General features: G+C 51.8%; 1 protein-coding gene across 7 annotated transcripts in view; it reads right to left on the bottom strand.

Annotated features, from left to right (window-relative positions):
* Positions 1-24,270, bottom strand: part of TBX4 (T-box transcription factor 4) — a 32,155-nt gene extending 7,885 nt beyond the window's left edge. For 2 of the 7 annotated variants that reach the window (XM_074319845.1, XM_019732624.2), the window contains exons 1-5: positions 20,852-20,983; positions 18,970-19,164; positions 18,057-18,151; positions 9,858-9,977; positions 8,501-8,648 (exon numbers count right to left, since the gene is read on the bottom strand). In XM_074319845.1, coding sequence (XP_074175946.1) covers positions 8,501-8,648; positions 9,858-9,977; positions 18,057-18,151; positions 18,970-19,161 — 555 coding nt within the window. In that variant the 5' untranslated portion in view covers positions 19,162-19,164; positions 20,852-20,983. Of the gene's footprint in view, positions 1-8,500; positions 8,649-9,857; positions 9,978-18,056; positions 18,152-18,969; positions 19,165-19,347; positions 19,387-19,545; positions 19,672-20,851; positions 21,207-22,874; positions 24,016-24,129 lie in introns of those variants that run through there. The other 5 variants (XM_074319846.1, XM_074319847.1, XM_019732625.2 and 2 more) reach the window with 5 other exon arrangements.
* Between the last annotated feature and the right edge of the window lie 2,354 nt (positions 24,271-26,624).

Raw genomic sequence — 26,624 nt, 5'->3', positions numbered from 1 at the left:
GTGCTGAAGCTACTGAAAGATTTAACCCTTGCATGACCAGAATGCCAAGAGAAGGGCCAGAGCCAGGCTCTTCCATGCCAAGCCTGGGCAGAAGCCTTAGAAAACACCATTCTTATCATACCCTGGGGACAGGGAGAGCCCAGAGCACAGGTTCAGCTGTGGAAGTGGGTGGGCCAAGAGCTAGGCTGTGGGCTCTGGCCTTCCCTGGGCTCCTGGGTTTGGCTGGGTAGCACCATCCAGCAGGAACTAGCTTTTCTGCCTTCTGCACTGGCACTTCCCCTTAGCCCTCAGTGACAAGCCTCTGGACTCTCTTGGGGCAAGTACAGAGCTTCCCACACCCCAAACCAGGTCCTGCAGCTGGGGACCCATTGCCCAACTGGGGGCCCACCAGACAGAAAACTGAGCAGGACTCAGGTCCTGCAGTGGTGGGGGTGTGCGGGGGTCCCTCAATGGACTTCCCTTTCCAGGAGGCTGGGAAGTGTTCCCTAGGGAAAGGAGCTAGGTCTTGGGAAACACCTCCCAGTCCCTTTAGGTGACTCTGTCACCCTGCACTATTCCCCCAAACTCCAGGAGTCAAAAAACAAACAAAACAAAAAAACCCTAAGTTCCCAGAATACCCAGCAACTGAATACCTGGGAAGTAGCCTAGATGCCTCCAGGAATCTCCAGATTCCTACCTCTGCACCTTTGCACATGTAGTTCCCGCTGCTGTTTGTATCTTCCTTTCCCATTCTCTCTCACCTTCTAGGCCTGTCACCTCAAGGCCCAACTCTTCCAGGAAGCCTTCCCAGATTACCAGGACCTGCTCTGAACTCCCAATTCTGAGACTTCCCGCACATGGTCTACTTGGCTGTGGTGTGGCTTCCTAGTGACTTCCTATTTCTTCTTGTCTCTTCAGTTAAACTATAAGCTCCTCAAGAAAAGGGGCCATGTGTTTTATTCCTTTTGTATCTCCAGGCTCCTTTACCCCAAAACAAGAACAATAAGTGCAAGGATGGTTTGCAGGAGTGGGAAGACCTGGGCTGTGACCACAAACACTGTCTCCTCCTCTCATCTCTCCTTTCTCACTAGAGACAGGATAACCTCTAAGACATTTTCCATGTCAAAAATAGTGATCAAACATGTGCATAGACAATCTTGGTGTGAACACTCACATGCTCCAGCTCCCCAGCATGCAGGCCCAGCCCCTGGTCACTCTGGCTCTCCTAAGGTGGGGGCTCTGGGGAGAACACAGACAATGGGCCCACAGAACCCTCAGCAGATGCCACAGGTGCCTCACAGTGAGGCTGTGCTCTCCCTTCAGGACACCTTAGGACCAACAGCGGCACCCACCCTGCTCCTCTGCCACCATTCACAGGCTGTAATAGTCCAGCCAGAGCCCTGAGTGTCATCACCTCCCCTTCTCCTCACTGTCACCCAGCTCCAGGTCCAGTCAGTGACTAAGTCCTGTGACTCCATCTGTAAAACAAAAGCCTCTCCGTTCCCACTGTGCAGCCTCGCTGTCTCTCGCTGGCTTTGAGGACAGCCTCCTCCCTGTCTCCATCCACTTCTTCTCCTTCTCACCTGCTACACATCCGATCAGGTCAGTCTCCTGCTTCGAACCTTATGGCTCCTCCAGGAAGACCCTACATTGCTTGAGAGCAGAGCCCTTTGTATTTCCTCCTCTTGCCTCCCACGTCCCCCACCACCACCACTCCTGCCAGTATTTAGGGCTCAATAAATGTCTTATATTCATAATACCACCTTTGATGGTTCCCTCTTGCCCCTTGGGATAAAGGCCAAACTCTTTCTCCCATAAGACAAAATCCTCAATTGTCAAACACACCTTCTAGGGAAGGGAACCAGACAGCCTGGCAGGGAAACCTGGGAAGAAAGAAACTGCCAGACCGGCAGGGGTAGGTAGGAGCCACTAGAGGCATACAGTCCCAGCCACAGAGAAGTGAAGAAGGGCCCAGAAGCTTCTATGGCTATCTGCTCACCAGCTGCAAGCCTTGAGCAAGTTCTTCCCCTCCAGTCATTAGGGTCCCCATCTGTAAAGTGAAGCCTCCGTCTGGAAGAAAGTCCCACCCGTTGAACCAACACAAATAGAAATTGGAGCCTCAGTCCCATCAGCCAGGGAGACTATGAAACCAACTCAGTGACTCACACACCTGGCTTTACTCGGAAGTTCCTCAGGCGTCACATTAAACTACTTTGCCAGAGTCTCACATTTATATTTGTTGCAGAGGATATTGGGCCAAATGGGCCAGCCACGTCAACAAACCCCACTACATGACTGGTCTCGTCATCATCATCGTTTTATAGAAATGGGATTCATTATATTCTGGCTACAACTCAGAAGCCTGTTCTATTTTAACAATTGCGATAGCGCCAAACATCCATCTCCTCAAGAGATCACCAAAGTGTGCTTGGCCAGTGAGGCCCAGATTCATCTCCGTTAGAAACACAGAGCATTCGGGCAAGGAGGGGCAGACTGTAGAGATGATTCTAGTCCAACCTCCCAGTTCTACAGATGAGGAATAGTGGGCCTGCAGTGGGAATGTGACCTGCCCAAGGACATACAGCTGGTTGGAGACAGAATCCTGAGAAGGTTCCAGATGGCCTTCGAGAGAGTACACGCTGCCCTCAACAACAAGCTCAGTAATTGCAGTGGACCCTTGAACAACACGCTTTGAACTGCGCAGATCTGCTTATCCATGGATTTTTTTTTTTTCAATTGACCTATGCGATTCAAACTATATTGTTCAAGGGTCAACTCTTGAGGTTGGGAATCAGTTCCAGGACAATAACCCAGGGGCCCAGAAACATTCTTGGCTTGGCTCACAGCCACAGCAGTAACAGCCGTTTACTGAGCATATCTTATGTGCCAGGCCCTGTGCTGAGCACTCCACACACTTTCTATAATTAATCTTTACAACATCCCTTGAAAGTAGGCATTGTTATTAGCCCCATTTTAATCAACAAGGGACTGAGGCTCAGAGAGGTGAAGGCATTTGCCCGACCTCAGACAGCTGCTGGGAGGCAGAGTCAGAACTGGTACTAATTTCCAAGCCTGAGCTCGTACCCGTACCTGGCTGGTAAGGGCCGGTCTTGATCTGAAGTTGTGTGGGGCATCTGTATCTCTCAAAGCCACCAGCAAGGACTTGGCACATGGTCAGGGCTCAGCAAACAGGAGAAAAAGAGGGAAAGAGGGCGATCAATGGCTCTGGGTCCCCACTGGCAAGTTAACAGCATAAGCTTTGGGGAGACGCCAGTCCCTGGTGGAGGAAGTGCCTTCTCTGTCTAAATATCACCCCCTTGGGCAAGTCCACTCATTCACGTACTGCTTCCCAGCACCCGCTATTCTGCCAGATGCAGTACCAGGCACTAGGGCATCTGGGGATTAAAAACCTCATGGTTTCCTATCTAGTGGTGGGGAAGTCACACAGTAATCCAAAATTGAGCCAAAGTAAGTGGTGAGAAAATGTAGTGAAAGAAAGACTGCATTTATAATAGTAACAGACAAGATGAAATACTGAACAAGAAATGTGTGGGACCTTAGGGAGAAAACTTGAAAACACTTTTGGAGGACAAAAAGCAGACATCAACAAAGAGAAAGGCTTTGCTGTCAATCTCCCTAAGTAAATTGATCATTTATAGTGATTCTAATAAAAATGCAGGGAAGGGGAGTGGTGGGAGGACAAAGGGATCAAATATATGGTGACAGGAGACTAGACTTCGGGTGGTGAGCACAAAATCGAATAGACAGGTGGTGTATTATAAAGTCATACGCCTGAAATTTACATAATGTCATTAACCAATGTTACCCCAATCAATTTCATTAAAATAAAAATAAGTTTATTTCTCAACACTGTAAGCTTATTCTAAAGTTCATATGAAAAAATATACAAGTCCAGCCAAGAAAACTGAAGAAGAGCTATGGGGGAGACCAGCCCTGCCAGGCACTAAAACCTATTGTAAAGTCTCTGCAATTAAGGCGCTGGCACATAAACAGACACAAATGCGATTGGGGATTTAGTATACAGAAATAAGGTTTCCTAAACCAGGGAGGAAAAATGACTGGTCAATTTACTGGTGTTGGGACAACTGGCTAGCTTTCTAGAAAAAGAAATAAAAAAGTTGGATTCACACCTCATATCAAATGCCAGAATAAATTCTAGAAGAATCAATGGCTTAGATGTAAAAATAAATCCATAACATACTAAAAGAAAACAGAAGGAAATTCTCTTATAAGTAAGGAGTGGATGAGGGCTTTCAATTAGTCAAAACGCAGAATCTGTAAGGAAAAGACCAATACATTCAATCAAAAACTTCTGTGTAGGAATACCACTGTAGACAAAATCCAAAGACAAATGAGAAACTGGGAAAACATATGAGCAACTCATCACAGATAAGAGCTAAATCTTCCTAATTTATAAAAGCTCTTAGAATTAATAAGTGATCAAAAATCTAAGATAAAAACAAGCAAAGGATATGGATAGCAGTTCACGGAAAGAGGAAATATATATAAAAAAGATGCTTAACCTTAGTCATAATAAAGGAAATGCAAATTAAAACTAAAATTGATATCTACATTTCACCCATCAGACTGGCAAAAATCCAAAACTTCTCTCCCACCGTGTTGGGGAGCTTACAGGGATGGTGGGATTATCCATTAGTGGAACTTCAGTGGAGGACAGAATTACAAATGACAAACCCAAATAACCTCTGAACAGGCATTTCCCCGCACAGATATATTTGGCCGAAGTATAAAATGACATATGCATGAGCTTAATCGAAAGAGCAATATAGGAAAAAATCTAATTCCTTCAATAAGGGCTGGCTCCATAATTTATGGAACAATCATGCAATGAAATGCTATGCAGCTGTGAAAAAAGGAATGAGGACATTCTACATCAATGGAATGATCCCATGATATACTAGGTTGACAAAGCAAGGTGCAAAAAGTGTTTATAGTATGCTACCTTTTGTGTCTTAAAGGAGGGATTCGAGATTCTGCTTGCATATGCCCAAAGAAATGCTGCAAAGAATTAGTAACATCGGTTACCTGTGGCCGGGGTTGGAAGAAACTAGGTGGATGGGGAACTCGTGGAGAGAGACATCTCATGGTAGACATTTTTTTTTTATTCATTGGTTTATTTTTAGACCATGTGAATGCATTTCCTAGTCAAAAAGAAATTTGACAAGTAAATATAAAATTGTACTTGTGGTAAGTACTGGGACGGAAAGGTACATGAAGCTCTGAGAGCCTATAATGGGGACCCTGAACTGTCACCCTGAAGAAGTAGCATTGGAGCTTGAGTCCCAAGGCTCAGGAGTAACTAACTGGGTGGCCAGAGGAGGAAGTAGTACCTTGAGGGGACAATGTACCTGTCACATAGTGGTCAAGGAGCTACAACCCACACCCCCAGCCCTGGGCGAACTCAGCCTCTGGAACAGATTCACTATGTCAGAGGTCATAACCGGACCTTCCTCCTCAGCAACCTGGGAGTCCTGAGACACCAGAAAAGTAAGACCTGCGCTCCAGCCATCTCCACATCTTGCTGCAGGACACAAGCCTGGCCTCAGTGAGGTGCTCCTCAACTTCCGGAAGCAGCTCGTCTTTTCTGGCAGAGGACCCTGCAGGATGGATGCTGTCGGGGTGGCAAGGAGGAGGGGAGGATGGGCACACCGCCTCCGTAGCCAGCAGACCCAGAGAGCTGGAGCTGAACGGGGGCCGTAAGAAGGCAGCTCAGTCCTGCCCTAGCCCCCTGATCTTCTCTGTCCCTGCTGCCCACCGGGTCATGCCCTGAACCTGCTACCCCTCAAGAGCAGACGTCTTTCGCAGACTCACAGCGAGGGGAAGGCTGCAAATAGGAGGCAGCTACTAAAGTCCCTGAGATGCGGTGACTGAGACCCAAAGGGAAAGTCCAAAGTCCATCTGGCTGGAGAAAGTTACTTGAGGTTTGGAAGCTCTTGGAGAAAATTGAAAGTGTAGAGGTGAGTTGTGCACAAGGAAAGGCTTGTTTGGGGCAAGTTCATAGTGCGAGATGGCAGTTTCCCAGGCTCCTGCACTGAGAAGCCAAGAAAGGTGACTTGGAGAGAGCTCACCATTCCCATGTGCACAGGCCAAAGAGCAGAAAGCCAAGGTCCCAATGGGTCATTTTGCTCTGAAATGTCTAGGAAATTAGCTCACTCTCCACAGCCCGTGCCCACACGGTCAAAGGTTGCTCCCTCTCCACTGATGCTCCAAATAGCTGAAGATGTGACAGCTCAAGCCCTGGGTACAGAAAGACTGGAAGAGAAGCCAAAAGAGTGCTGGAACTGAAATCAGAAGGCATGGGTCCGAGCACTGCTCCCCAGCTCCTGAGATCATCACCTCCCTGAGCCCTGCCACCCCACCAGGGGTGTTGTAACCAATAATTGCACACGTGCTGGGTAAATGTGGGGTAGGGAGAGAAGTAAGATGCTCTGCATCGAAGCCTCTGGGAAGAAAGCTGAGTTAGTATGGGGAGTATCCCTACTGCCGAGAAGAGGTGAACCCCAGGCAGGAATGGCGAATGTAGCCAGAGGCACCCCAATCATGAGATCATCAAATAGCCCCACTGGCCCAGACCCAAGACTATATGCAGGGTTAGTGCAAACCCCTAATGGACCCCAGTAGAGCCTCCAAAGAGGCAAGCCAGGCTGGGAAAACCTACTGTTAGGCTACCAAGGCGAGGTCTCTCTCCCACTCCTAAAAAGCCCAGCTTTTCAGGCACTTGACTCCCTCCTCTGCCACTTTCTACAGAGGGTCAGGGAGGCGGAAGAGTCCTCTGAGGCATCCTGGCAGCTTGGAACCGTGATGGCAAGCTATGCATCCAAAATTCTCACCAGAGCTTTGATTCCTGGGCACTTCTAGCCACTCACCCAAAGATTCAGCTCCTGCCAAGCTCTGTGCTCATCCCAGGGGTCTGTCCCATGGGGTCTGCATGCAGTTGTGGGCAGAGGCCTGCCTGTTAGCTAGGTTCCCTGCCTCCCGGCACAGAAGCCCTCACCAACCTTCCGAGGCTGGTGCAACAGCCTGGCCAAGCAGAGGAGGACAGAGAGGAGCCGACGGGAAGCAAAGTCTTGGCCAGGATGGTGCCCAGGAAGACCTGGGGGGCACTTCTCCCCTCAGTTAAAAGGCCCTGTGCACTGGGAGGTGGGGGCTTCGTTGACCCTTCCCGGTGGCTTGTCTCTGCCCCCGTGACAGGTTGGGGTCGCACAAGTACATGCCATTGTGCACACGGGCACGTCTCTGCCACACACCCAACAGCATCTGCCAGACTGCATGGGAAAACCTGTGCTGCTTGCAAAACGGATAAGTCAGGAGTTCATTATGTTAATTCAGCATTCTCCTACTTGTTTGGTTATAGATGACCAATGAGTCAGAATAGAACTGAACAAGGTCTGAGAAAATTAGAACCAAGAGCTGCTTGCTAGTTACATATCAGTCAATCAGAAATGAAGCATTGTTGGCATTTTCCAAGCAGAACTATGATTCACAGAATTCTGTTTTGCACGCAGGTCCCCAGAAATAGAACTGAGGCATAAAAGAGGCACACACCTGCACACCCCTCACCCTTGTTTCTCCCACCACCACCCACACCCCGAGTGCTATGTGTGCAGCCTGGGTAACTGCATCTAGGAGCCTCTACGGCATCCATGGCCCGCCACCCCCACGCAGTCCTTCCAGGGAAACCATGGGCAGCCTAGAGAGGAAGGGCCTGTGCCCTGGCAGATAACACCAGGTCCCCAGACTTCGCTTCGCCCCGCACACCTGAGCTAAAAATTTCCACATAAAAAGCTTTCTGTGGGCACGCCAGGGCCAGATGGGAAAAGAATAAGCTTCAGCAGCCGGGACGAGGTGTTAGCAGCGGCATCCCTGAGGCTTCAGAATCTCTCTTGTGAGAGCCAGGTCCCAAGCAGGGCCAGGAAGGAGCTGACCGGAGCCAGAACAAAGCCTACCCTTCCAGAGGGCAAGTGGCTGCCACGCCAGGCCGGCGGACATGCCAAAGAGAGGCCTCAGAACTCATCATGAGTCTTTCTCGAGAAAGTTTACTTGTCTTATGCTCCAGTTTACAAGGCTATATCTGGGGAAACTGAAACTGAGAGATGTGACCCATCGTCGTTGTCTTTGTTGGCACAGTTGCCATGTATTTAGAGCCTCCTATAAGCAAGGTGCTTCATGCACATTCTCTCATTTAATTCTCAAACCGTGAAAGGTACATATGATCATCTCCATTTTCTAGACCAGGAAACTAAGGCTCCAAAAGGCTAAGACACTTGCCCAAAGTTCCCCAGCCAGTAAGTGCTCGGGAAGGATGCAAGCTGTGGGGACCAGACTCCACCTGGGCTCTTTCTACAAACGGGCCTGGCAAGTGCCAAAGCCTGGAGCTGGATCCCAAGAGTGGATTCCCCAGATCCCCATCCCACCCAACCTGCCCACCCACAACACTGCCCCAGGACTGGCCCACAAGGCCAGGCAGTCCCGTTCTTACATGGCCAAAAGGGTCCAGGTGATTGTTTGTCAGCTTCAGCTTCTGGAAGGAAACCAGCTGCCGCATCCAGTGGGCCCCAGTGGCAGGAGAATCCGGGTGGACATAGAGCCTTCCTGGCATGGCAGGCTCAGCCTTCCCTGCCACCATCCTGCGAACAGAGCAGATGGAGCCGTAGCAGTTGATAACCATAGGATCTGGGGAAGCCGAGATTCCCCGTCCCCTTTGAGAGTAAAGCAAATCCCCATCAACCTAAGGAAAAAATCCGCTGCTGGTCCCTCCTATCACACTGACAATTTAGGACTTTGGGAGCAGCAGTGACTTTGGGACAGATGAGAGAAAGAGAAAAAGAGACTACAGAGAAATGTGATTATTTACTTGAAGGAATGGGGCTAACCACAAATACATTGTGGGGGAGATTTAGGCAGCACTTCTGTGTGTGTTATATTTTTTAAATGTTATAAATTTTATTCTTTGAAGGCAGCTTCTCAGAGGACCTAGACAACTTTCAAATTTCTTATCCCCAAAACAATGCTTGCCACCCCTAAAAAAATAATTGGTAGCTGTCCCCTCAGCCAGAGCCTGCTCTGAGTGCTAATCCAGCCCAGACAGAGAAGAAATAGAAACATGGCCCTTGGCGGGACCTGGCCACCAAATCCTGCATCCTCAGTCCAGACTCTGCCAGCCCTACACCACCACCGCCCCCCGGAGCCCATGTCCAGGGACTACAGGTTCATTCAGGCCCTCTCTCTCCTTGAGTGCTGTCCTAGGCAGGCAGGACACTGAGGATGTGGCCTCAGGGAAAGGAGCCCAGTGTCCATTTACCCAGCCCCAGTTTGATTGTGCCCTCAACCGGCCTGTTTTCCCCAGCCCTTTGTCAAAGGGTCCCATCACCCAACCACCAGGCAGCGGCCCACTCTGGATGGTGGACACACAGCGTACGAGGGAGGGCTCTGCATACAGGCAAAGCGGAAGTGAATGGAGAAACAGAAGAGAGGTGCCACAGACCAGGTACCCCCAAGGAAACGGCTCCCATCCTCCTCCCTGGTGCCGCACTGCCAGAGCCTAAATCCTCCCAGGATTGGGGTTCATCTGTCACCCCATAGCACAGTCACTAATCCTGTTTGTCCATGGCTGTGGGGAGAGCACAGATCTTTGAAATTCACCAAACACTACAGCTCATGTTCAGCTCCAGCCCCGCCTGCAGCAGCGGTGCAGACATTTGCTGACCCTGCAGCCTCTGGGCAATCACTTGGATTAACTGGTGAGGCCCTGGACCAAATATCAGGTGGCAATGGGTGTGGGGAGTGGAGAGAGCAGTGAAGGGAATGCAGGTGCTGGGAGGGTCCCAGGTTCTTACCATTTATTGTCACAGAACTTGTAGCGGTGGTCATCCGCAGGGACAATGTCAATCAGCAGGATGTATTTGGTCTTGGGGTTCATGCCTGTGACCTTTACCTTGTAGCTGGGGAACATCCTCCTGGGGGAAGCCAAGGGGTGAGGCGGAGGAGTGGTCAGAGCTGTGTGACCTTGTGTTAAGTCATTTCCTTCTCTGGCCTCAGCCTCCCCCTACACAAGGAGAGGGCTACATTGGCCGCTCTGTCAGAGTCCCTGCAGCTGTCAGTCTGTGTGTCTAGGAGGAGGGTTTATACAGTTTTCCAAACTCAATCCCCCCTCCCGCATGACCCCCTAAGATTTAGGCCAAGTGGCTGTGAGCAGCTAAAGCACAGAGACCGTGGTTAAGATTGTGAGAGAGGATTTTGATACCATCCTGTCTGCCTTAATCTACCTCCCATCCTTTGCCAGTCCACACACAACTAAAGTTCTGGGGTGCCATTACAGGGAGCAGAAGATCTGGAAGTCCCTGTCAGCTGCTTCAGTAATCAATGAGATATCTCCTCTGCGTCATGTCTGTGAAAACCCTCAGGCCTCAAACCAGCTAGCAGGAAACAGGAGTGCTGCCAGGTCTTTGGATTCCTTAGGTGTGTTTAGCAGAGGTGGTTATCCCTGTGAATGAACACCTCTCATGGGCATGCTCACACTAACTGGGTATCAGGGAAAGTTGGTTCAGGAGCCTTGCAGAGAACAGCATGGGTTCTAGAACCACCCTGCTCACAGCTTGCCCCCACCACTGACAAGCTGGGAGGCCTTGGGCAACTCCCTTGGATCTCTCTGTGACTGGGTTTCCTTATCTCTAAAATGCAGATATTGCTACCTATCTCATAGGTTGCTGTGTGAATTAAATGAGTCCATTTATGACTATTACTACTGAACCCCACTGCACTCCTCTCTCGACAAACCAATGGGATGACCTACCTCTATGAAAATGGATTCACCAAAAGACAGAAAGTTTCCAGTCCCTGCAGGCCATGCTGAGACTGTCCAGGACCCTGAGGCTCAGAGAACATTCTAGAGAAGGGCTTCCCCAGACACTTCAGCACATACACTCACCCAACAGCATGTACACATACCCGCAGAGGCACAGCTCCCTCCCCTGGTCACCAGATCCCTGACACTGGACTTCCCCACTCCCTCCTAGATGTGTTCCCACAAAGGCATCCCCAGGAGAGAGGCAGGATCCAGACCTAACTGAAGACACTGTGGGCATCCAGAACCAAGTCCCCTGAGTTGGAAGAGTGCCCAACCTGTCCACTGTGGGAAAGCTCTAATGAAGCTGAGACAGTACAGGGACCCTCAAGAGCAGCTGTCCTAGACACTCCAGCAGATGATTGGCATACCCCGTTTTGTCAACAAAGGTACCAGCTTACCTGGACAGGGCAGGGCTTCCTGAAAGGATCAAGGCTTCCACAAGCTGGCAGACCCTCGAGCCAGCCCAGGCCAGGCCCCTGAGGGTGAGGGTTCCATTCCCCAGCCCAGCCCAGCTCAGTCTGTGCCCCCTCTCTCTTGTTGGAGGAAAGGCGGGTGAGAGCCCTGCAGTGGGCTAGGGATGTGGGAGGTGTGTGACCATGTGTTTGCACAAGCACATATGATTGAGTACACGGTAGAGTGCGCATGTGTGCATGTGTGCGTGCCTGGAGGGAGGGGGGAAGTTCTAGCTGTAAGTCTAGGGACTTATAAACCGTGTGGAAGAATTTGTCTCAGATGTCAATTGAAAGCATTTTCAAATGTCCACCCCACCCCCTCTCCTGGAATGGGGGAAGTGACAGGGCTCAGGAACCCAACCCTGCCTCCTGCTTACCAGCCCCCCTGCCTGGCCTGAGGGCACAGCTGGAGCCTGCACCACCCTCTTTCCTGGCCCAGCCTCTCCCCTGGTGGGCCTAAAGCTGAAGGGAGGGAAGGCAGCAGCTGCCTCACCTCCCCCCTCCCTGGGGGAAGGCCAAAAATCCTGTCCCTTCCAGGCCACCATTTTGTAACTGCTACAGAAACAGCCACAAAATGGGGCAGCCCTGTCGGTGCTTGAGCTGGCCTGGTCGCAGTGCCCTGCACTTAGCCTGTGTCTCCTGTAATCACTCCAGATGGCAACAGCAGAGGGCAGAAATGGCTTCCCCCCAGGCCAGTGTCCACGCAGGGGGCCGGAAGAATATGGCTCACGGCCACTTCAACCGTCTTCATAACCCAGGCTGAGAGGAGGTAAGGGGCCCTGTCCTTCCCCTCCTACACCCCATTCTACTTCGTCTCAGCAGCTCAGGAGGCCAGGCTGGCGTGGACCAAGTGCTTTTTAGGAGGCCAGTAAAGAGCCTGTGCTCAGCATCCCCAAGGCATGGAGCTGAGGTCTTATGATTTGGCTTCTCCTAGAAACTGACTGTAGACCAGATTCCTGACTAATAATAGCCTCCAGGAGGTCTTGCAGGAGTTGGGGCAGGGAAGGAGTTGTCTCTTAGACTCTGCCTCCCTGCCCACCAATTTGCCTCTTCCCAAGGCAGCAGCCCTTAGAAACAGGGAGGGAGGCCAGGATATCTGGTCTGAATGGGGAGTTCTAAAGTCCTCAAAAGGCTGGGCCTCTGGGGCTCAGTGAGCTCCATTGCCTTCATGGAAAGAGATATCTCCCCACTCCCACCTCCAACCCCTGTCTCTGCCAGGGTCCAGTTTGGTGACAGCTTCTGGGCACCCCAGTCTCTGGGGACCCTGGGCACAACCATTTCCCCACCTAGAAGGCTCCAGAAGGATGAAGGGCTGCCCTGTGTGGAGAAAAAGCTAAGAGTGAGAGGGAAGCACACACTCTACCCACTCCATGGGCTCCTGACCAAGCTGAGGGCATCTGCCCCTTATTCCAGAGGTGGCCAGAGACTGGGCATGCTCACCAGGTGGCCATGACTCAAGCCGCAGAGGCCAGGCTGGGTTTGGGAGCTGTGACTTCTCTAGTCTCACCCTGCACTGTCGCCGTCCTCTCTACGGAAACAGATGAATCCATGGAGATGTGAACTGTTTCCGTGATTTAGGACATAAAATGTACCTGAAAACCAACACGGTCTGGTGGAAATGAACACCATTTCCAGGGAGGGAGAGGGAAGGCCAGAAGGGAGGTAATGACTGAGCAGCCTGTCACCAGCGCTGCTGTAAGCCCTGGCTTGCCCGTCCCAGACACCCTGCGGCCCCCCAGCGCCTCATGCCGCCAGCCCTCTCCCCACCCTCTGGCGCGCGCCCCGAGGCACCCTTTCCACGTGTCCCGCGAGCCTTCTCTCTAAGCCCGTGGCGCCCTCTCCGCGCTCTCCTAGTTCTCCGCCCCCCTCGGGCTCACGGGCCGCCAGGCAGATGGGGTGCTCCCTGGCACACACGGAAACGGCTCCTCTGGGGGAATAAACAAGCCGCCTGTCCCGCCGGCCCTGGGAGGAGATGAAAGCCCGGGGTTTCTCCTCTGATCATGAAACAGGCTCTGAAAGGGTGCGGGGCTGGAGGCTTTATCTACTTCATACTCGGAAATGGTTTTAGAATGAACTGCTAAGATAAGCTGCCATGGACATTTCTCGGTGTGGGAGGCTTGCGGGGCGCAGAGCAAGGGTTTCGGGGCATTTTGAGTTTGGCAGCAAACCCGTAAATACAAACTCGCTGCTGAGAGGGGACACGCAAGTTACAGCTGGGCTCAGAGAGCCGCCAGTTCAAGGCGCTGACCTACTCGCCCCCCACCCCCATCCCTCAAGAGGGCCAGGAATAACGGACCTAGGGGACTCTCCAGATTCTCTCTACCTAGCTGTGCCCCCAAGCGCCAAACCCACCATAGCTCCGACTTCCTGGGGAGGGGGACCCCACGAGCAACTGTACATGCCTTCCCTCAAATGTAGGTGCAAAACCAAACTGAAAGGGTGAGAAGTTTGGAAAGGGGTTCCGAGGGGGGTGTGGTGATGACTGGGAGGGCACACAAGGGGGGGTTCCAGCGCTGGTAATGGTCTGTTTCTTTACCTGGGAGGTGGTCACACCAGTGTGTTCACTTGGTGAAAGTCTGTAGAGCTGTACAATTAAGAATTGTTCACTTTTCTGCAGGGAATGTTCCACTTCAATAAAATTGACATTAAAAGTTATATATGTGTACACACACGCGCACGCACACACAGTGGAGCCCAGAGTCAAAGGAATAGCTGCAGGCAAAAGGTGGGGGGAGGTCCACAGAAAACGCCACCCGTCTTTCTATCCCTTAGTGTCTGAGGGTCTTGAGGAAGAATTCTGGATATGTTGGGAAGAGGCCAGCGCCCAGCAACCAAGGCTGAGTTTGGGGGCAGGGTGGTTATGGGGGGGGGGTCACGAGTGGGGGTTGGTAGTGCTGCCTATGCTGAGACCAAATCTTTTGTAGCCAAATGATTTCTGAGAGCAGTAACAAAGCTACGTAATTTATTTCCACTTTACACACACACACACACACACACACACACACACACACACACACACACTGTTGGCTAATTCACTCAAAGCATTTTAAAGAAATATTTTCCCTGAGGTGGGGGGCAGGAGTGAGGGTGTGTGAAATGGATGCTGTTTTGGAAGGTCAGTTGCTTCTCTTAGATTTTTTTTTTAAGACACTTCCTTCTGATAGACTTTTGCTTTCAGAAAATACTTTAGAAAGAGATCAAAGCACTCTCTCCCCAACCCACTTTCCCAGTGTCTTCAACCCTTACTTCTCTTATCACCCACGCCACTGGGCTCTGACGCTCTGTATACAGAGTGAGGGCAATTGGCTTTGAAGCCCCGGATTAAGCTGGGCCAAATCCTTGCCTCAGAATAACAAACAATACAGGTTCAACAGGAGTTCTCATCGGTAGTTCATTTTTCAAACGCAAATTCACTGTCACTAACACAAGCAACATTGAACTCAACAGGCTCTGAAGGCTGATAGTGGAGATTTATCTGGTGGCACAGCCATGACCTAGGAGTAGAGCAGTCAGACAGTTAGGAAATTTTCATTTTTGGGGAGGTTTATATTTAAATTTTTGTGGAGCTCACTTTTATCTGTGTTTGGGAGAAAATGCAGTTTCTCACATGTATCAAGCTTGGCAGAGATGTGAGGAGGCAGAGAGCAGGGTCTGATCTCTGCGACCCACAGCATAAAGCCTCTGGGTGTAGGGGCCTGAGAGGGACAGAAACTGGCTGGGGAGGAGTCTGCCCCCGTATTACACCTGACATCAGGGGTTGCTGAGCATTCAGAAATTGATGTCTCACACAGTGGTTGGCATTTTATTCACCGGATCAAATTGGTTGAGCATTCAAATCCACTATCCAATGAAGGCGACTATTTTCTACTCCAGCTTTCGGACCTTCAAGGGCTTAAGGCAAGAGGCTTGTGACCCAAGGAGTCCAACTTTCTGCCTTGAGAACTCAAAATGCTTTGAGAACATTCTGCTCCTCCTTCTCCAAGACCAGCCCTTCGCTTAGCCAGACAGCAATTATCACACCCCTAACCTACCAGGGTCTCTAGGGCAGAGCAACAATCCTGTTCAAAACACTGAACTGGGGACCCATAAATAAGCAATCCAGGGAATTTCTCAAAGTTGGGATATTGTTCTGGGGGTGAGATATCATCTGCTTGGCTTGTGTCGACCTGGCAACCTAACCTTGCTTCTATCTACAACAGCCAAGGGCCTTCACTTCTCTGGAGTCAAGTTTATGTTCTCTCGGTTCTCCTCCAGCTCTAACAGTCTAGAAATCTGTGAGTCAAGGTTCAGGAGAAGGGTCCAGGCCATCTGCTGAGAAATGGAAGTTTCCTAGGAAGGCTGCTGGTAGAGACACAACGAAGAGAACAAGGACAAGTGTAGACAGGAGGTGAGAGCCCCAAACCCAAGCGAAGCAAGCTGCCTCCCAAAGCTGCCCCGGGGCGGGGGTGGGGGGTACACAGGGGTCAGAGCAGTGAAAGTGGTCTGTGAAGTCAGTGGGCAGCTATGCAGGGGGGAAAGGGTCTGTGAGAACTGTGGGGGAGGGGGACGAGGCTAGTGACGTTCTGAAGGACTAGACGTGGTGCAAGGATAACTTTCTGCCAGAGAAATGAAAGACTGTGATGACTCCGTAATTGGCGAGCATCATCACAGCCATTTTTAAATAATTATCCTCATTCCCTGAGGCCCGTCTCTAAGCCTCCAGTAGGATCAGGCACAAATGTCTGCCTGAAGCCAGTCACCTCTGGAAGTGTGTGTGTGTATATGTGTTGGGGGGAGGGAGGGAGGAGGACCCAAGCAGATGCAGAAACCCCACTGAGGAGAATCACAAATGCCTTTTGTTTAAAACAGCAGAGGCCAGACATGCCCAAAGAACATTCTGGCCATTTATTTTTAAGAGACAAGGTTATTTCTGCTGCCTGAAAATGTAACTTTTGGATCTTTCTCTTCTTTCCTTCCATCTACCTTAGCAGTCACATGAAGTACATCCTCCCCTCTTCACACCTGTAATCCACTCAACAATTTACCATGCACTGCTCACAGGAGCCCTGGTTTGAGTCTCAAACAGTAACAGGAAAAGGATGGTAGGTAGCTGTGCAGGCACCACCTCTGTTTTACCTAATACCACTGAGCCACAGGAAGTTGAGGGCCTTGCCCAGGTATTCTCAGCTAGGAAGAGGCAGAGCTTGTGACACCTGGCCCCCCACTGTTCTCAGTGACCACTCCATATGGCACCCTCTGTCAGGACCCCTTAAAACATCCTCCTTCCTCATCCCCAAAATGTGGCAAACTCAGACCCTGACAATCCCCTGCTCCCTCTCCTGATAGAGATCCTGGGTGGCCTTGCCACCCTGACTTAGGCTTGAGGGTAGCCCAGTGCCCAGACCCCAAACCCCCACAAAACAAAGGAAGCCTTGCAAGGCCTGCCAGTGAGCAGACAGGAAAGACCACGGCACCCCTACACGGCACACAGCAAACCACCAGCTTTTTGTTTCCTTTGACTAGCCCACCATTCCCTAAGCAGTTTTCTCAAAGCTAGAAGGAAAAATGCTGAGTGGATGCCAGGCATTTCTCTAACTATGACTAATATTACTAGCATTTATTATATTAATATTATAGCTAGCATTTATTATGTGCTTACATCTGCCAGGAGCTGTGCTAAGTGCTTCACATACAACGGTGTGAAGAGGGACCTATTATTTTACAGATGGAGATGAGAAGGGGGCAGAGACCCCGAGCAGCTTGCCTGAGGGTTGCACAGATGGAAGTAGCAGAGCTGGAGCTGAAGCCCCTGCGGTCTGACTCCAGATCCCTGGCCCTTGCTGCTTCACCATCTTATTCCTCAGAAAACCCAGTTATGGTCCCACAGCCAGGCAGAGGGACAGTTTCACACCTAACCTGTCCCCCAGGGATCAAAATCAAGTGTGAGTACGTGGAGGAGCAGAGTGGGGTGGGTGACGGGGTTCTTGAGCCTGAACTTTCCAGCTTCTCAGGCTGCAACAATCTCCCTTCACCTGATAACCGCTCTCAGTGCCATTGCTGCCCCGCCCCAGACTCCCCACCCCGGCACATCTCTCCATCATGCCCTCCCTGCCTGCCTCTTCCTCTCCTCCCGATTCTCTCCCACAGACACCAGCACATTTTAAAGATGTTTCCACTTTATAAATCATCCCTTCTGGCAGCCACCAGAGTGCTGCTCCCCAAACAACATAGACACAGAGCCCAGCGGTGCCTTCCCCTCGGCGGAAGAGGGGGCTGGCAACAGAGGAACAGCCCAGGGGGATGAGAGACTTGGGGTTCACTCTGCCCCCCAAAAATTATGGAAATAGGAAAACGTGGTCCTGTCCCCTTCCTCCATCTGTTGAGGAGCATCTCCAGGTCCCCAATCAATGCAGTTCTGAGAAACCCAGGAGGTCCCCAAAAGGAGGAGGACAAAGCAGCCGCCCAGAGGGCCAGAAGTGCCAGAGCAGAGACCTCCGGCAGCGCCATCCTTATTTGCATTTCATTTACATAGCGCTGCCCTCTCCTCCTTCCGTGCAGGGCGCTCCCTTTGGGGTAGCCCCCTGCTGACTTCCAAAACCCAGTTCGAAGCCACGACGAGACCTGAGGCTAAGGCCAGAGTGGCGGAGGGAACTCCCGTGGCCCCCAGGCTGGAGACGGAGAGTGCTGCTAAGAGAAGCCCTGGTGATCCCCATTGCTCCCACCCGTCACCCCCCCCACGTAAATCTCCCAGTGCTGACCTGCCCGCCTTGGTGATGATCATCTCCGTGCCCGCCTCGTGGAACTTCTTCCAGAGCTCTTTCTCGTGCAGGCCCACCTTGATGTTCTCGATGGTCTAGGGGTAGGAGGGAGGGGGACTTGTGTGGGCCTGGCCCAGGGCTCCAAGAGGAGCCCTCGGAAGGAACACAGACCCGAGGAACCGTGCGGAACACTGCCAGCCCCGGGAGCCACCGCCTCAAGATTTCGTTTCACGGAATTATTCTGTACCATTGATGGATTTTTTAAAATGTAATCAGTGGCTGAAACTCCCTCCTTCGGATCTGCACCTATAGTGAGGCTGGCGGACGATGCATAAACTGACCTGCCAGGGTAGAGGACCCACTCGCATACAAACATAAACTCTCCGCGTGCTCAGACAGCCCCAGGCTGCCGGACAGATGCACAGACCCAAGAGGGACACACACCTCGTCGCCCAGACGTGCGCCCATGCACACACTGCACGCAGACCCGCACAGGCCGAGGGTGTGCGCAAAAGGACTCGTCATCCTCAGGTTATCACCGTGACCCTCTCGGTGACGTCCCCCGGCCTCAGAGCTCCGCGGCGGCTCCCGGAGCACACACCCGGCCTGCTGGGGCCGCTCTTGCCCGGGTCCCAGGCTTTCGCCCCCGACCTCCTAGGTTGTCAGAACTGGACACTTGGCCTGGGCTGATCCCGCTGCGGCCGGGGTTCCCTGCCCCGCTTGTCCCAGAGTAGCCCCGAGGGATCCAAGTGGAGGAAGGACGAAAGGCAGAGAGAGTTACCCTGCCCGGGGGAGCACGCAGCGAGGTCACCCAGGAAGCGAGTCCTGCCGCGATGGGGCGGACTGACAGACACAGGCGTCCCTACAGACAGACCGACGCCCGACCTCTGCCGGACGGCCGGTGCGGCCCTACCTGCTCCGCTACGGCAGCGACGTCGGCGCCAGGGCCCGGGGGGCTGCCGAGCGCCGCTCCGCTGAGGCCCGGCGCGGCCAGCTCTGGCTCGGGGGCGTTGGCGGCGTTGGTGGTGTTGGCCTCGCCGCCGAGCGCTGGGCCCGTGGCCCGGAAGGCCTCCTCGCTCTCCGACAGGCCCTTATCCTGCAGCATCTCCTGCGGGCACAGCACACACTAGTCACATGCCCAGGTCCACACTGGCCAGAGGCCCTACAGCCCTCTCGAGCCGAGCTGGGTGGCTTTGAGCCCTGGCGCACGTGGACCCCGCCCCCTCCTGAGCTGGGGGAGGGAAAATATGCGGAGGGCAAGACCCTCGCCTCCTCCCTCTGGGTTATGGACCTGGGAGGGTCTGCGTGCGGTGCAAAGTCTGCCTGCCCCAGGGTGTGGGTCTGTATGATGAGTAGGTCTGGGGGAAAGGACCGCCCTCTAGGCATTGCCCCAACTGCACCCCCAGTCCCTCCCTCCTGCCGGGCTTCAGTGGAGCCAGAGGCCTAGGTCTTTTTTGCCTGTTCCCTAATAAGTGGAGTCCAGGCTCACTCTTGAGCCAGGGCAGCCAGGATGCTCCCTGGGCAGGCAGAAGAGGAGAACCAGGCCAGGAGGACAGCATCCAGGCTCCTGGGGCTTCACACCTGCAGAAAAGGCCTAGAACTGGGCGGCCCTCAGACCCCTGCTCACCCATCTGCCTTCACCCCCTCTCTCAGCAGTCAGAGACTTCCTGAAAGAAAGGCTTTTACTCCTGCACATTCCCACTCTCACAGGTGTGTAACACGCAGGCACACACATCCTCACACCCAGACACAGTGTTCCCACACAGCTTCCTAGTCACCCTTGCAGCCACACTCTCTCCTAAGGCCACTGTGTCTTGAACTCAGCCAGGGTTCTCCCCAGCCTTGCCCTCACATTCATACTTGCTGGCTCACTCACTCACACTTTTTGCTCCCAAGGGCTCTGCTCTAAGGCAGAGGACCCAGACCCTTCCCAGCTAAGGACCAGGCCAGTTGGGTGGGTCCCTTTCACAGGCACAGCCTAGTCCTGCCCCAGGGCACAGTTATTCTTCCCCAAGTGTCTAGAACTATTCCCGCCTGCCCATATGCCTGCTCCCTTCAGGAAGGTGGCCCTGGGATATCAGGATGAGAGCCCAGCTGCAAGGACCTGCCTGCCCTGCTCCCATCATGGGTGCAAACCTGCGTTATCTCTGCCTCTTTTCCATCTCACTACTCCTCTCCCTTCTTCTGGATCTGGGCAAGTTCTGGTGGGGTTTTCTGTAATGTCTGGCTGCCTGTCTTGTGGTGAAATGCACCTCCCCTTCTCCTCCTACCTTCTTTCTGTTCTCTCCTGGATCTCTGGGCATCCCAAGGCCCAGGCCCCTCTCCCCTCCTGTCCATTGGATTCCCCATCCCAGGGCCTAGACATAGGTTCCCAGGGCCTCACAAAGTAAATAAGCCAAGTGCAACCGAGGAGATAAAAAGAGGCTGGGGCCAGTTGGGGCTGGGAAAAGCCCGTAAAGATAAGGCTTACAGCCGGGCTGGTCCTCAGGCCACGGGCAGCAGGGAGCAAGGCTCGCCCCGCCATGGCCACCGCCACTACCTGTCTGGGGCCACGTGCGGTTTCCGGGGCCTAGACTAAGAAACCCAAGAGCCCCCAGGCGAGGAGACACAGCGCCGTGAGGGTAGTTGTGCGCTCTGGCCCAAGACGTTGGTTTCTACTATATCTGGGGTCAGCCGGGATGGGTACTCGAGATCAGCTGGTCCAAGATGCGGCAGCCCGCACAGGGCCAGGAGGAGGGGCCGCCTGGCGCGATGCTGCCTTGGCCACTAGGTCCTCTGCGAGACACTTGTCACACCTGGAGCCGTGCAGCGGCGGCGCCGTCCGGCTGGCGCTCCGGGCCAATCCCGCCGCTCCGACTCCGGACTAGGGCTTCGCCCTGCTCTCCTTCCCCTCCTCGGGGTTCACCTCTTCCTTTTCTCTCGGCCAGGGAGCCACATGCCGACATCGCCACAGCTCGCCCTAGCTGGACCTCCCGGATAATTTCCTTTTCTTCCCTCCGGGCTGGCCCAGAGCGGCCCTCTCCGCGGTCCCCTCGGCACAGCCGGGTCCCGCGCCCGGCCGAGTCTGCCGCCCGCGTTCGCCCCTGTGTTGGACCCTCCGTAGGCGCAGCGGTCCGGCTCTGCGTCCGTTGCTTTCAGCCTCCTCGTTTCCTAAGGAGAACAGCATTTTTCTTTTCACTCTAGATTACTGGTGATATTTTTCTTACACTGGGGGAATTGTTGTATTTTCATTATCTTTATTATCAGAGTAGTATTCTGGTCAGCTCAATAACATTAAGAATATTTGTCCTATCACATAAATTATCAATACTTTTTCATTTTAATGCTATATGATTAAAAGTACTGGTTTGATTTATTAGTTCATTATTATTAAATATGTGGTTGTTGCTTTCCTGTCAGTGCTTCATCATTCTAGGGCCTAGTTACCTATAGGTCATGTTAATCTAGCGTTATTTTTATTTTTTCTCTGTACCCCGAAAATGTTTCCGTTGCTGGTTCCTCAGTCTGTTTGTCCTTTGTTACAGGTTTAATAACTTATTTACTATAACTTGTAATATTATTGTTCTCGATGTTCAGGTTAATTTTCTTCACATCCGTATAACACTTCCTGTTATTTTTGCTATTATTTGTTTTGTTAGGATTGTTCATAATACTCCAAGTATTCTTCATCACATCGTTACAATATCTTGTTACTTTGTCGTTATTGGTAATGCTACCGATCTTAATTCACTAGTTATTTTTCATCACATCATTACTTGTTCTTACTTTGTCATAATTTGTAATATCGCTGTAGCTCTTACTACTCTGATTATTTTTCATCACATCTGTACAATACTTCTTCTTACTCTACCATTATTTATAATGGTGTTGGAACTATTAATACGTTGGTCATAAATTGTCATATCACTCCAGCAATTCTTGTTGCTGTCTTTATTTATATTACTACTGCTCTTAAGATTTTGGTTAATATTGATTTTAATATTCATTATAGTATCAATAATAAATTATATGATAGTATTCTGTCAATTCTACTAATATTAGTATTTCCCTTTATAGCATTTTTCATTGTTCACCTTTTCTTACATTTTTATCATTTGATACACTGTTACTATTTCGTGTATTTTTGCTATTGATATTAATGTAATGGTTCTTATCACATTGTTCCTATAGTTGGAGTCACTTTGTCTACGATCCTTTTACTTTTGTGGTTACAGTTTTTACTTGGCTCCAAAAGTGACTATTTTATGGTTTTAAAGTTTGAGTACTGTGTTTGTTATGCCGCTTAGCCCTTTTCTTTGGTAATTGCTTGCTCGCATCCTGATAATTCCTGACCATCCATCATTATTTACATATAATGCTCCTTGCTTTATTTTGAGGAGCGTGTTATATCAAAGCCTCTGAAATCCAGTGTTCCAATCACACACATTTCTACATCGATATTCGTCACAAGTACCCGGGCCCTCTTCCTTGGCCTTTCTTATTCTGTAAACACCAATTTCAAGGCCACCTCTTCTTCCTTTGGCACTGGCGCAGTCGTCTCTATGCTCTGGGGTCCCTAGACCCAATTCGTCCGGTCACTCGGAGGAGAGGAAGGCTCGCGCCCCGACCTCTGGGAGTGGGGCCGAGACAGCAGCCAGATCTGAGGCACTTGGAGCCGCTCTCCTGTCGCCTTCACCGTCCCCGAAGTTCTTTCCGGATCCCGTTACTCGCCCCCTTTCCAGTTAATCTTCCTCGACCCTGCACCCTAACCCTGGGCTCAGGGTGGTCCCTACCCCGCACGCCTGGCTTACTCTCATCCCCGCCGGAACCCACACTCACCCTAACTGCGCTGCCGCATGCGGAGGCGCCTGTGGCCCGAGGTCCACTGCGGGCTCGGGTCCGAGGAGCAGGGGACAGCCTGGGCTTCGACTCCGGGCCGCTGGGTCAGGGTCCCGCTGTCCGCCGCGCCCTCGCGGCCGGACACATCCCGGCTCCGGAGCGGGCCCTTGATCTCCGAGGCTGCACTTTGGGGCCTCAGCTCTCTCCTCCTCCCTCCCTCCCTGCGGGGACGACCCCCCCTCTGACGTCGCCACTGTCAATCAGTCTGCGCCTGCTGCCCCCCCGGGGAGGAGGCCTCCAGGATCCCCTGGCTCTGGTGCCCCCGGACCTCAAGCCCCCAGCGGGCCGCCCGCTCCCCAACCGAGCGGCCCCGTGCCCTCCCCGCGGCCCGAGGGCCGCCACCCAAACCGGGGCTGGGAGCCCGCATGGTTTAGATTAGAGGGGCGAGAAGAGCGGGCGAAAAGCCCCGCCGCGCCGCGCGGATCCCACCCGAGGCTCGACATCCAGGACCGCATGCCTGGAGCGGCGGCGCGGGCCCGCACACGCGGCGCTCCACCGCGGGGCCTGCACGGGCCGGGGCCACTTCCAGACCGCCGCCCTCCACCGAGCTCCGGCCGCGGGCTCCCCGCCCGCACACACCCCTGTCGGAGCCGGGCTCCCAGCAGCGCACGCAGTTTCTTCGCCAGCCCACTTTCCCGGTCGCAGGTGCCAACGCGCCCACAGTCCCACACTCCGTCTACCGACCATGCCCAGCACACATTCTCACACCTACACTCTCCGGCCAGCACTCGCTCCTACTATAGGGCTCTGGGCACCGTCGCGACGGCCGGAAAGGCCTTGGCTGGGCACGGCCCCTCTGCTCAGCAGGCCTTGCTCGTCGGGGCCCAGCGAGCAGCGGGCGCAGGACCCCGCAGCGCGCCTCGGAGTTGGCCGCGGAGGTCACAGGTGAGGGCAGGCCCTGTGCTCCGACAGGGAAGAGGTCTGGAGCCGTACAGGCAGCAGGGAGGTGCTGGGCCAGCCTCTGAATCCAAGCCGAAGCCCAGGATCCAAGGTGCCAGGCTTGGCAGAGCCTCTTGGGGAAATTGTTGTGATGGCCAGGACTCTGCCAGCAGCTCCCCGAGATCCCAGAGAACTGAAGCCTAAGGCCTGCGCCAGTCTAGGAAGCGCCCCTCCGGAGCCAGCTGATCCCAGTGAAGCAGTGAATCCCCCTCAGCTGTCCAGCCTCTGGCTCTCTACTCCCTCTGTCTCCACTTACCTCTATTTCTCTCTCTGTCTGTACCTCCTCACAGGACCCTTCAGCTCCACAGCACACAGACCCATGTGAACCTCAGCCCATGCCCCAGCCTCAGAGCCTGACACATGCCCAGAACGCTGGGGCAAGGATAGGCCTGCCCACCCATCCCAAAAGCCCCAGAGTCCTCTGTCAATCGGATTCCCAGATTAGCCCCTTGGTTCTCAGTATAGGCTGCATCCTTCCCTCTACTGGTGTCCCCAACCTTTCCAATCAGCCTCTGTTCGTTTTCAGATTCTGTCCTCAAAATCAGATTGAAGGGAACAGGAGGGAGCAATTTCTTCCCTGGATGGATCTGTCCCTTTTCTAAGGCTAGGAAATGGAAAGCCAGCATCAGTGCCTCCCTGCACTCAAAAGAGGAAGCCACACACCGAATCAGAAAAGCCAGCTGCTGCTGTCAGGCCTGTAACCCAGCTCCACAAGGGGCTTACTGCTCAAGAACCTCTATCACCCCCTAGCAGTACCATTTCCCATTACCCCATCTTCCCAACACGGCTTGTCTCATGGAGTCCTAAACCAGAAAGGGGAAGTAAAGTCTAAGAGGGGTGGAGAAGCTTAATCCTCCCTGCATCCTGCCTCCTCCTAAAGTGGAGAAAGGGAAGGCCCTGGTGTTTCAGGAGACCCTTGGGGAGTCATGTTTCCTGCGTTAGGGAGAACTGGATGACACGCCTCGGTTTCTGCTCCCAAGCCCCCTCCTATGCCCTCTCTAACAGCCTGTAGGGAAATCCCTTGTAAATAAATAATACACAGACTAACCAGCCAATTACTGTGTTGGAATGGTGGACAGGGAGGGTAGTGAATCACCAGGTACCATGGGAAGCCTAGAGTCAGGCAGGCCAGACTCTGGAAGGAATTTGTTGACAGTCATTGGAGGAAGTTCATAATGAGACCATCTAGTGTTGCTCCTTAAAGAAACTAAAGTAGAGCCTTTCTATAAGTACAAGGCTTTCTGGAGACTTGCGGACTTTGGACTCATAGTCCCAATCAATATCGACCAGTTCATGATAATATGGAGAATGAGATATGGAAAGGACAGGCAGCAAGGTTCTGGCGATAGAAAAGAAGGGGTGAGCCAGCCACAAACAAATAAGAGAGAAAGGGAAGTTATGTATACACATTCTCCATTACTAGAATTGAATACCTTATTTCATTGATTCTAAGACACACATTTTTCCACATTTTGTCATCCCTGAAATTGGGATGCATCTTTTTTTTTTTTTTTTAAGTTTACTTGGGTGACAATTGTTAGTAAAGTTACATAGATTTCAGGTGTACAATTCTGTATTACATCACCTATAAATCCCATTGTGTGTTCACCACCCAGAGTCAGTTCTCCCTCCATCACCATATATTTGATCCCCTTTACCCTCATCTACCACCCCTCTCCCAGGATGCATCTTAAATTCAATGGGGTGTCATAGTTTATTGTTTTTTTCTTCTTAATGATACATAAAACAATAGAGTAGCTGACAATTGATGAAGTATATATAGTATTTGCTGATAAATGGCCTATGGAGAGAAGAAAATACCTTTTTTCCCAAAAAAAAAAAACTGATTGTGGATCTCAAGGTACAAAAACTCTCATCAACTAACTAAGCAAATAGTTGACCATAGCCAAGCATCTATCATACCAGCTTGCACTGGCTTAGGGGAAAAGCCCTCAGCTTTGGTGTCAGATTGACCTTGGTTTTGAAACCTGGCTCGGACTCCTGGCTCACCATTTAGCAGTGTGTATCCTTGGGCAAGTCCCTGAACACTTACATAAAATAACGATAATCACACCAACCTACTAGCTTATTGTGAGGTTTAGCTAAGTTAATGCATGTAAATGCCTGGCATTTTGTTCATAGCTAATAAAGGTTAGTTCCCAAGTAATTTCTTTGTTTGTCTTGTTTGTTTTTTAAGGAGAGCGCTGCTCACAGTGGCCCTTGCGGGTATCGAACTGGCAACCCTGCTGCCACGAGCACCGCATTCCAACCAGCTGAGCTAACCAGCTACTTGAGCTAACCTCAAGTAATTTTAAACTTTATTTTATCCCACCTCTTTCCCAAAAAGGCTTGAGGTGGTTTATAACCTAAGTAAGCTAATGAAAATACAAGTAGAAACACAAAATGGGATCAAGGAAAAAGGAGAAAGAATATATACTATCACTAAGTATTGACAAAGTTGCTATTATTGAGGGCAAAATCTGGCTTATGAGCAGCAGGGCAAAATTGTAATTCTCCATTTCAAAATATGGAAACAGTATTTCTTTGGTGAAGAGTTGGGGAACAAACTTTCTTCTGGTCCAAACTTAAGTAGTTTCTCATGTAAGTTTTTATTCTTACTCGTATATCTGTATAGTGTATTACCACTTACAAAATGGTTTTGCAGTTGCTGTCTTATTTGATGCTGTATTAAAATGCTATTTTATCTCCATTTTATGGATTCATTCACCGAAGAAATATTTATCAAGGCCT

This window comes from Rhinolophus sinicus, linkage group LG15 (assembly GCF_036562045.2).
Source record: "Rhinolophus sinicus isolate RSC01 linkage group LG15, ASM3656204v1, whole genome shotgun sequence".
Lineage (NCBI taxonomy): Eukaryota > Metazoa > Chordata > Mammalia > Chiroptera > Rhinolophidae > Rhinolophus > Rhinolophus sinicus.
Note: the sequence above shows the minus strand (reverse complement) of the source record. Positions and strands in the feature narration are given on the sequence as shown.